At 45.2% G+C, this 11584-nt stretch overlaps 1 protein-coding gene across 2 annotated transcripts in view; it reads left to right on the forward strand.

Annotated features, from left to right (window-relative positions):
• The window catches only part of LOC115095364 (beta-microseminoprotein-like), a 28310-nt gene extending 16961 nt beyond the window's left edge, over nucleotides 1-11349 (forward strand). For both annotated transcript variants that reach the window (XM_029608913.1, XM_029608914.1), the window contains exon 4: nucleotides 10966-11349. In XM_029608913.1, the coding sequence (XP_029464773.1) occupies nucleotides 10966-11095 (130 nt within the window). In that variant the 3' untranslated portion in view covers nucleotides 11096-11349. The remainder of the gene's footprint in view (nucleotides 1-10965) is intronic.
• The last annotated feature ends 235 nt before the right edge of the window (nucleotides 11350-11584 follow it).

The raw sequence follows: 11584 nt of genomic DNA on the forward strand, positions 1-11584 counted from the left end.
TGCCCTAAGTCTCCATCCTCTGGAAGAAGCTGTCCACTTCCACACAGAAGGGTGGGTGTTGTGCTCCCATGCGAAAGACTCTTGTCAAATGCAGGGAATTGGGAAGATCTGCTCTTTCCCGCTCCTGTTCGGAAGCGAGACGCTCTGGTCTTCAGCTAGCTGGGAACAAAGGAGGGTTGGCAATGCTCCGGGTTTGCCATCTGTGGCTCCAGTAGTCTAGCTTCAGCTCCAGGCTCCAGGTCTTGGTGCTGGCTGTGATCTCTGGAGCCAGAGCCCTGGCCATTCTTAGAACAAAGCATCAGGAATGGGTGCCCTTTTCTTATGGCGTTCTTACAGGGAAACTGCTGGCAGTCTTGTTTCCCAGAGCTTGCTGAGTTTTAGGTCAGCTCCTCACTTTCTATAACCACATAGGACAAGTTTTTCAGTTTCCTTGCTTTGCAGTCATAGTTACTTTCTTGGAAGCAGCACTTTTTTTATCTGTCATCTCAAAAGCTGAACAGAATTTCCTGCTATTTACTGCAACAAATTTGCTTGTTCATCACGGGAAGGGAAAAAATACTGCACTAGGAAGTCTCCCTTCCTAGCGCAGACCTAATTCCAAAGGTCTGGCTAATTATATGCCTATGAAATAAGATTGGTATGTATCATGATCATTACTTGCTTTTTTCTTGAAAATTACAAACTTTAATCTAATTGCTTCCATTAATCTTTAAATCAGTTTCTTTATATAAATACAAGTAAAGCCTGATTTTAAAAAGAATTTGCACACATAAAACTGGGTGTTACTTGTTAAATGCACTTTATCCATGTAAGTGGGCTTTTGAAAATTGCTACAATATATGCCATTCAATTGTCCGTGGGATATTCATGTGTAAGTGTACTTTATACACATAATTAACTTTTTAAAATTGCTACATAGTGGGGCAGATTTTCAAAGCCTTACGCGCATATTTGCTGCTGTGCTGGGGATCACGTGCCGGCAGGCGTAACTTGCAAAACAAAGGTATGGGTTGTTGTTTTTTCAGGCTGGGGGGGTGGGACAGGTAGGGGAAGGGGGGGAGGGAATGGGGAAAGCCAGCTGGTCTCCCCGAAGGCTCTGCACATGCAAGGTACACTAGTGTGCACCACCCTTGCACGCGCCAACCCCTGATTTTATAACATGTGCGTGGCTGCGCACGCATGTTATAAAATCGGGCATACATTTTAAAATGTATACCAGTATGTCACATTTATATGTGTAGTTCCTTTGAAAACTATCTTCTTATTGTATAAAACATGAAAGTTAATGCAAAAGTACAATTATCACATTTTATGATCATTTCACAACATTGTATTTCCTCAAATGACAGTATAACAATATAACAATAAACCTCCTTCACCCAACATACATACCATTCTCCATTCGCTCATATAGCCCCACAATTATCCATATAAAATCACTCCTCATATTATACAAATATCCCATTAATGCCTTTCAAATTTAACTAAACACTTCCAACAGTGGTTCTTCAATGTCTAGAGCAGTGGTTCTCAACCTTTTTTTGGCCGGGGCACACCTGACAGATGGTTCTCGCATGCGTGACACACTGAACATGTGACCATCACAGGGCTAAATGTAAACATGCACTCTGCATCCACAGGAATCCCCTCAACCCCCAGCAATGAGTGCAGAGCAGATCTAGGGCATTACCCTGTACAACTCGCCATACAAAAAAAGATATTCTGGTTCTGATGACACCTCAGTAAAAGCAAAACAAACTCCCTTTACTACCAGGCACAATAGCCCTCCTTATGAAAAGACAGTAATTTACCACTAATGCGTAGCCTATTGAGAAAACACAACACATAAGATTGATACAAATGCCTACATGCTAGTAAAATTCCTCACCTTGGTCACACACCCAGAACTGACCTTCACCAAGTACAGAAAAACCACAAATTATAAATATGGAGACAGAAACTGGAATGGAAAACTAAAAAAGCCACTCTGCATGCAGTGCGAACCTGGATAAATGGAAAGAGAAATATAGCACCTAACAGACTCTCAGGATTTGCAATAATGCACACAAACTAACCCGCACAAAGTGTTGCATTCGTGCCTGCTTCTTGCCCTCGCTTCACCCTCTCTACCTCTTTGGTGACTCTCTCCGGGTCTGATGGACGGCTTGCCGCCATGGCATCTCCTCGCCGTTGCTTCCCAGCGTCCCCGGGCTGGCCTGACGCTGTGGATCCGCCATGTTCCTGATGACGTAGGGCATGCGCGCGCTCCGAAGTTTGTACCAGCAAGGGCTCGAACCTCGGGGGCGTCCCCCTGTAGTGACGTCATCCGCTTCCAACATAAAAGGTCTTTGCTTACGATTACAAATGGAGTTAGCAAGGATTCGTCCAAGCTACTCTGCCTCCTCGGACTTACTAGGGGTACCTGCTCCTCGGGGGCCTCGCTCTCTCTCCTTATTTCAGATTGCTAACACGGGATCCGGTACTCGCTCCTCGAGGGCCTACGTCCCTGAATGCTCTGAAGACTTCCTATTGCCTGGAACGATCACAGATGTGATCATTGTGAGTTTCTATTCCAGTTGCATATAGGAACCAGTACTCGCTCCTCGAGGGCTCATGTTCCTAGAACTCTGAAGATTCTCTTCTGTCTAAAACGCTATCACAGGTACGGAGATCGTGAGTTATTATTACAGATTGCAGATAGGAACCGGTACTCGCTCCTCGAGGGCCTAACTCTCTCCAGCTACTGAGCCTTCTTATTAATCTATGTGAGTGTATCATCTATTTCTGGTTATGTATCCAGCATTTCCTGTCTACTCACTATCTACGAGTCTCTCTCTACAGCTCAGCAAACCAGGAGATAGCAGTTCCAGGATCTGAGGGACTTCAGACCTGCCAGGCACATCAACTCACTACTGCCACCTCTGGTGGTTCTACTACCGGTCTAATAAAGAACTATCTGTGTCTGTCTCCATACTCCAGCCTAGTCGGTGGTCCCTCTCATGATATCCACCTGAGGGCGCTGTCATCTGCCATCGGCCCAAGGATTCACCAATTCACATTAGAATGCCCATCTCTCACACCTCAAGAGTTGAGTACATTGCTAGCCCCTCCCCTCTGGGGGAGCAACTCTAACAGATTGTTAACTCCTAGCAGAAAAGATAACAGAAAAGATAACAAACAGTAACAACCCTATCTAAGAAATAAAACTATTAAACCAGGCCTTAAACACTACTGTTTTCCCAATAGGAAATGTATAATAAGCCAAGCTGCTATAGAGCCCCACACAGAAATAATTGTAAAGCTGTACTAAAAATGTTACAAAACAGCTGCTGAAAAGAATAATATCTAACAATTAAAAACTCATAAAAATTATTAAAACATGTCCAAATATCAATAAAATATTTCAAAACAGCAGACATCGCATAATACCCAATAATTAAAATGGCAGTCAATCAAGAAAAATACATTTAAAAAGCCACCTTTACTTACCCTCTCCAGCAACTCTCCTACTCCTTTCCCTTCCAGGCCAATAGCACTCACCAGAAGCAGCAATGGCTGCTGAAGCTCTGTCCTCAGTGTACTTCCGTAGCGCCCACAACCAGTCACTCACACACACACACACACACACCCCAATTAGACCCCACGACCAGTCTTGGTCTCTTTCACACCAGTCATCTTCCTGACCAGTCTCTCTCTCACATATACACACTAGTCATCTTCCCGACCAGTCTCTCTCTCTCTCAATCATACTCATGCTCTCTTATATACAAGATCTCAATCACACACAAATGCTCTCGTACCCATTCACACCAGCTCTCACCCAGGCTTCCATTCACACCCACACACACAAGCTCTCACCCAAGCACCCATTCACACCAGCTCTCATCCAGGCTTCTATTCACACCCACACACACAAGCTCTCAACCATGCATCCATTCACACTCACAGACACAAGCTCTCAAGCATGCATCCATTCTCACCCTCAGACACAAGCTCTCACCCAGGTGCCCATTCACACCCTCAGACACAAGCTCTCACCCAGGCGCCCATTCATACCCTCAGACACAAGCTCTCACTTAGGCACCCATTCACACCCACAGGCTCAAGCTCTCACTTAGGCACCCATTCACACCCTCAGACACAAGCTCTCACTTAGGCACCCATTCACACCCTCAGACACAAACTCTCACCAAAACCAACTTCTTCCTTCACTGCAGGGATGGGCTCCAGTTCCGCCGCGGCTGTACTCCGACAGGGCTTCTTTTTTCGGTGCTACGGGGAAGGGCTCCCGTGGTGGCCTCGGTTGGGTTTCCTCTTCGCCACTATGGGAATTGGCTCCAGTAGTGGCCTTGCTTCGTTGGGTCAGTTTATCCTCTTCGCCGCTACAGGGATGGGCTCCCATAGCAGCCTTGCTTCGTCGGGGTTCAACACTGCCATTCCTCTCACCCCTTCCCCGGGCTATGCGATGCCTGCCTCATCGGCCAATCAAAGGCATCCTCTCTTCTTCCTACTCCCATTGGCAGGTAGAAGGGAGGAGGCTTCCGACTGGCCTACGCGAGGGCAGGCAGAATGAAGGAGGCTTCCCATTGGGCAGTGGGGGTAGGAAGAAAGGAGGCTTCCAATCGGCCCGCGGGGACTGGAAAAAGGGAGAAGGAAAGTACAACGGGGCAGTGGGACACCGGGAGACGCAACACACCTACCGGTGTTTGGCGACACACTGGTGTGTCGCGACATACCAGTTGAGAAGCGCTGGTCTAGACTAATGAAACTTCTCCTCAATTATCTTCTGATCAATTGAAATCCCACTTCAACTTGTGATATATCAGAATTTCCTCTACATCTAATATTCTTCAATATCTGATTAATCCCCAACAAGGGACACTCATTTCACCCTGTCAGGCTGTTGCGATCATGGACCCTTGGCTCAAGGTCATGTTGGCACCACCTGTGGGGGAAACCCCCACAGGTCCCCACCATCGGGTGGCGAGGCTGGATGGGAAGCAGAGGCCAGCAGGAGCTTCACCACTCCCAGCCCATGTTCCCTGCAGGTTGAGCCCTTGAGTACTGGGGCTGGCTGGTCTTAGGTGGGCCTCTGCATGGATGATCCCAGGAAGTTGGCGAAAGAGTATGGGGCCAGCCAGAAGAGGCGCAGTCAGATCCAGTCCAGTGGTCAGAGGCAGGCGGCAGAATGTGTGGACAGGTCTGGTCCAGAGGTCAGAGACAGGTGGTAGAATGCATGGACAGGTTCGGTCCAGATGCCAAGCAGATGGAGATCCATCCGAGGAAGCAAGGAACAAGTGGGAACTGGAATGAGGAGATCCAGAGCAGAAACAGGAGCTGGAGACAGGTGCAGGGACAGAAACGCAGGAACTGGAATAGCAACTCTGGAACTCAAGCAAACAAGAGCGAGGAGACCCTTTGCCAAGAAAAGCTCTGACTGACTATCAGAGCTTGCCTTATATACTCAAGGCCAGAAACGTTATCATTAGGGGCTGCGGGAGCTTTTACCACCGCGGCCCCTTTAAATCCCGGCTGGTGGCGGACGCATGCACCTAGTAGCAGGGATCAAGCAGGGCAGCGGCGACGGTGTGGGTGGCATGGCGTTGTTCCCTCACTGCAGCTGGGAGGTGGCCCGTGCAGAGGTTGAAGGGGCGGCACTCCTCCACCACGGAGGGGAGAGAGCGAGGAGCAGTCCTGGGCCAAGCCAGGGAGCCAGGATGTGGCAGCACCGCGGAAATGGCTGCCAGGTGTGGCCGAAGAGAGATGGGCTGCGGCCTGGGCCTGGTGCTGGGAGGTAGGAACAGGCTTCTTGAGACCGGGAATTGAAACAGTATCCCCCCCCCCTTATGGCCCCCCCGGGAAGTCTGGGCTTACCGGGATGAGTTGCGTGGAACTATCTCAAAAGTTCTTTGTCCATTATGTTAGAAGCTGGCTCCCATGAATTCTCTTCGGGGCCGTATCCCTCCCAGGAGAGAAGGTACTCCCACCTTCGCCCTCTCTTCTGGATGTCAAGGACCTCTTGAACCTGGTAGGTAGGGTCCGGGTCTGAGGACAGCAGAGGAGGTTCGGGAGGTTTGCAAGATGGCCACGATAGGACCAGGGGGTTGAATAACAAAATGTGGCATGTGTTGTGGATTCATAAGGCGTGCAGGAGACAGAGCTGGTAGGAGACTGGTCCTACGCATCTGGCAACTGAGAATGGACCAATATACTTTGGTGCCAACCATTGCGAAGGCAGTTTCAGGCGTATGTGGCTTGTGCTCAGCCACACTTTATCTCTCGGGTGGAAGACTGGTGCTGGTCTGTGCTGGTCTGTGATGGCGTGGTTGGTGGCCTCCTATAACATCTTGGTTGTATGCACCCACACCGCATGTAAGGCTTGGGCGGTGGCTTGGGCCGCAGGAGAAGAGACGGATAGTTTTACAGCAGAAGAGGCTGTGGTTGTCTGCCGTAGACAATAGAGAATGGTGAGACTCCAGTGGATTCACAGAACATAAGAACATAAGAACATAAGAAAATGCCATACTGGGTCAGACCAAGGGTCCATCAAGCCCAGCATCCTGTTTCCAACAGTGGCCAATCCAGGCCATAAGAACCTGGCAAGTACCCAAAAACTAAGTCTATTCCATGTAACCATTGCTAATGGCAGTGGCTATTCTCTAAGTGAACTTAATAGCAGGTAATGGACTTCTCCTCCAAGAACTTATCCAATCCTTTTTTAAACACAGCTATACTAACTGCACGAACCACATTCTCTGGCAACAAATTCCAGAGTTTAATTGTGCGTTGAGTAAAAAAGAACTTTCTCCGATTAGTTTTAAATGTGCCCCATGCTAACTTCATGGAGTGTCCCCTAGTCCTTCTACTATCCGAAAGAGTAAATAACCGATTCACATCTACCCGTTCTAGACCTCTCATGATTTTAAACACCTCTATCATATCCCCCCTCAGTCGTCTCTTCTCCAAGCTGAAAAGTCCTAACCTCTTTAGTCTTTCCTCATAGGGGAGTTGTTCCATTCCCCTTATCATTTTGGTAGCCCTTCTCTGTACCTTCTCCATCGCAATTATATCTTTTTTGAGATGCGGCAACCAGAATTGTACACAGTATTCAAGGTGCGGTCTCACCATGGAGCGATACAGAGGCATTATGACATTTTCCGTTTTATTCATCATTCCTTTTCTAATAATTCCCAACATTCTGTTTGCTTTTTTGACTGCCGCAGCACACTGAACCGACGATTTCAATGTGTTATCCACTATGACACCTAGATCTCTTTCTTGGGTTGTAGCACCTAATATGGAACCCAACATCGTGTAATTATAGCATGGGTTATTTTTCCCTATATGCATCACCTTGCACTTATCCACATTAAATTTCATCTGCCATTTGGATGCCCAATTTTCCAGTCTCACAAGGTCTTCCTGCAATTTATCACAATCTGCTTGTGATTTAACTACTCTGCACAATTTTGTGTCATCTGCAAATTTGATTATCTCACTCGTCGTATTTCTTTCCAGATCATTTATAAATATATTGAACAGTAAGGGTCCCAATACAGATCCCTGAGGCACTCCACTGTCCACTCCCTTCCACTGAGAAAATTGCCCATTTAATCCTACTCTCTGTTTCCTGTCTTTTAGCCAGTTTGCAATCCACGAAAGGACATCGCCACCTATCCCATGACTTTTTACTTTTCCTAGAAGCCTCTCATGAGGAACTTTGTCAAACGCCTTCTGAAAATCCAAGTATACTATATCTACCGGTTCACCTTTATCCACATGTTTATTAACTCCTTCAAAAAAGTGAAGCAGATTTGTGAGGCAAGACTTGCCCTGGGTAAAGCCATGCTGACTTTGTTCCATTAAACCATGTCTTTCTATATGTTCTGTGATTTTGATGTTTAGAACACTTTCCACTATTTTTCCTGGCACTGAAGTCAGGCTAACCGGTGAAAATTCCATCCAGGGTGACAGTTGTGCCCAATTGTCCTGTCGATCGTTGGAGTAGGCCCTCAGGAAAGTTTTCAGGGAGCGATTGGTTTGCTCTGCCTGCCCATTCGCTTGAGGATAGTACTTGGTGGTGAGGCATAACTTTACCCCAAACGTTTGGCAGAGGGCCCACCAGTACCGGCCTACAAACTGTAGTCGGAAGATGTGGGTAAAGAAGAGGTGGGCCAGTTCAGGAGCAGATGGCAGAATGAGAAGAGGGACGAAATGGGCTAGCTTAGAAAAGCGGTCCATAATTACCCAGATCGTGCTATGACCATCGGACTTAGGGAGGTCCATCACAAAGTCCATGGATACATGAACCCATGGAGCCTTTGGAATAGGTAAGGGTTGGGGCAGCCCCCATGGCTGACCCATGGGCACCTTCTATTTATTTATTTATTTATTTATTTATAGATTTTTATATACCGTCGATCATCCAAGGATATCGCGGCGGTTTACAGGAAACAAAAACAATACGACAGAGCGTAGTACATAGAACAAGGTACAGAGAGAAGAACGTACAGCGTCAGGAAGAGCGTTAGATGGAGGCTTGTTGGAGCACTGGAGAATACAATGGACAGAGAGTTGGAGCCTTTGAAAAAAGAAAAAGGACATGAATGAACCCTGATGAAGACATTTTTATGTCGAAACTTGCGCAAGTCGGGATTAATTCAGAATTTCTCTAAAGCAAAGTACAACATAGTTACTTCTGACGGCTTGTAACAAGTATTCAATAGTAAGAACATAAGAACATAAGAAAATGCCATACTGGGTCAGACCAAGGGTCCATCAAGCCCAGCATCCTGTTTCCAACAGTGGCCAATCCAGGCCATAAAAACCTGGCAAGTACCCAAAAACTAAGTCTACGTTGTACAGAGAGAAGAAAACGAAAAAATTAGTAATAACCAATAATATATATATATAAAAACAAAGTGATTTTCACTGAAATTCAATTCTAAAAAATTTTTTAAATGCAATTTGTCAAATTAAAATAAAATATGGAGGTTGGAGGATGCGTTTATGATTAAAGAGTTAAAGGCACCAAGGGGGTTGCCGTATACATTGTATGAAACCATTCCCATCTCCCACAAAAATTTTTCATTAAATTATAAAATATATATGAAAAAATTGAATTGATTATCAGTGAATATCTGATCGAAATATTTATCACCAAGTATTTGTTGTAAGATCCTGGAGAAGGGCATCGAAGAGCTCCTATAGCAGGGAAGCCCAGGACAGGGCCCTGCCCTTGAGTCGTGAGAGGATGAAAGTAGTCTTTGTCATGGCATCTGGGTAGGCGACGGCCTGAAGCGTGAAGTGCATGTAGCATTGGTTAATGAAACCTCTGCACTGCTTAGGGACCCCATTGAAACGAGGCGGAGCTTGGAGCGAAAAGAATGACCTTGGAGGTGATGACTGCGCCAGGGGGCTGGGAGCCGACACTGGAGCAGCAGGAACATGACCAGAGTCGAGGCAGGTGTTGAGCCGCTCGATGGAAGCCACCAAAGCCTCAAGGTACTGCTAATGTTGCTGGATCTTGAGTGCCAGCCCTGGGATGACCTGTAAGGCGGATGCCTCAGCCGGGTCCATGGCCTTACATCAAGGGAACTCCTTAACATGTGGTCAATGTGCGGTGGCTTTTACTTAGGTCTGTTGGTGAATAGTGGGTCCATGGCCTTGGCAACCTGTTGCGATCGTGGACCCTTGGCATAATAAAACATTAACAGTTAAACCACCATACAAAATATCCCCATATATCCGATGCATAATAAAACCCGCAAAAGTACAAACTTTCACACACTTATAAAGACTCCCACCGTTCTCTATCAATGTTAATGTAAAGTGACTCAATCACTAAACATACATCATTCTTAATCCAATGTCAACATATAACACCTAAAAAACAGAAACACATAATATATGTTTACAAACATATTCCATTCAAATAACTAACGATTCTCATACTTAAAATATACAACTAAAAAGTATACTGATCAGGTAACTAGTTATTACTCCTTCCATCTTCCTACTTCCTCCTTGAATACAATCACGTCAATACGTCATGATGCATTTAAAGGATCTTATTCACTAATAAGATCCTAATTCACACAAATGCTGTCCATTCTACTTCATTATTCAAACCATCAGGCATTAAAGTACCCCAATTATAAATTAATCACTGTTTGTATTGCCTTCATTTATGCGATATCTCCCCCTTGATTGTTTCTTAATTGTTTAATAAAAAATTTCACAATTTCAATCTTATGGAATGCTGTTGTCCAATGAGATAACGAAGATACATTTTCTTTCATTGTATGTATGCTACTTTTATGTTCTATACTTCTCTGCCTAACCTCTTGTTTCATTTGGCTGATATATATATGTGGGCATGGACATACAATCGCATATATAACACATGATGACTTACATATCATTTGAGGAGATAGCAGTGCTGTGATATGATTATAAAATGTGTGATAACTGTACTTTTGCATTAACTTTCATGTTTTATACAATGAGTGTATTTATATAAAGAAATTGTATTTAAAGATTAATAGAAGCAATTAAAGATTGTCATTTTCAAGGAAAAAAGTGAATAATGATCATGATACCTACTCATCTTATTTCACTGACATTTGACCCTTGAGGGTATCGTTATATAATTCTGTGCCTAGCAACATGCTGTGCACCTGCTGTATGTGTATGTTTAAAAAGTGTTGTTTTCACCAAGTCAGAGAATATTAAGGAAAATGCGCCTTGGGGGCCACATAAGTATCCACTAAACCTTTTTACAACTTGCAAGATCCCCCACCTTTTTTTTTTTTTTTTTTTTTTTTTTTACAGAGGCTGCAACCCCAATATACAGCCACCTGCCACACCCCCTCCTTTCTAGGGACACTAATTCTGCTATCTAAGTCTTATACTTTATTTCTCATGTTCTGACAGTTGTGCTTTCTCTTCCCTGCTCTATGATAGCATTCCAAAGCCAGCAGAATATGATGAGGAGGCCTGCACCTCTACTTTTGATAAGAAGACTTGCTCTTACTCTGTGGTGAAAAAGAACAATCCCTCCGAAACCTGTGAGGTGAGGGCTTATATCGGCTGAGAGGCCCGCTGAAGATTTGTGTCTGCCCTGCCAAACCCCAGGCAGCTCTGGAAAGCAGGAACCGAGGGGACAATGCAGAAATCAGCAGCTGTTGTCTCCTTTGTTTTTTTTCCTCCTATGAATCATCTCAAGAAAATCCTGAAATAAAATAAAAATCACTCCGCAAAGCCCTTCTGCTCTTTTTCCACTGCAAACTTTGCTAATTCCTGGTTTGTGATTTCTATGCGATGAAAGTAAAATAATGGCAAAAATAATCCTGGAGTCTTGTGTATTTAATTCCCCCCCAATCCCTGTTTTACCTCCTTTCCCCTGATGGATTTGTAACCCCTAACCCAAGCTATCCTTTAAATCAACCTTTGTTTTATTTCCTGGCACACTTTCAGCTTTATTCAATCCTCATGGCACACCACATCGCATTTTGTATGATTCTCACCCTCCCTTCCCCCAGCAAAAGGAAAGTTAGCACTCTTTACCTTACCTGTGCGTGCC

The sequence above is a fragment of the Rhinatrema bivittatum genome, chromosome 7 (genome assembly GCF_901001135.1).
Source record: "Rhinatrema bivittatum chromosome 7, aRhiBiv1.1, whole genome shotgun sequence".
Lineage (NCBI taxonomy): Eukaryota > Metazoa > Chordata > Amphibia > Gymnophiona > Rhinatrematidae > Rhinatrema > Rhinatrema bivittatum.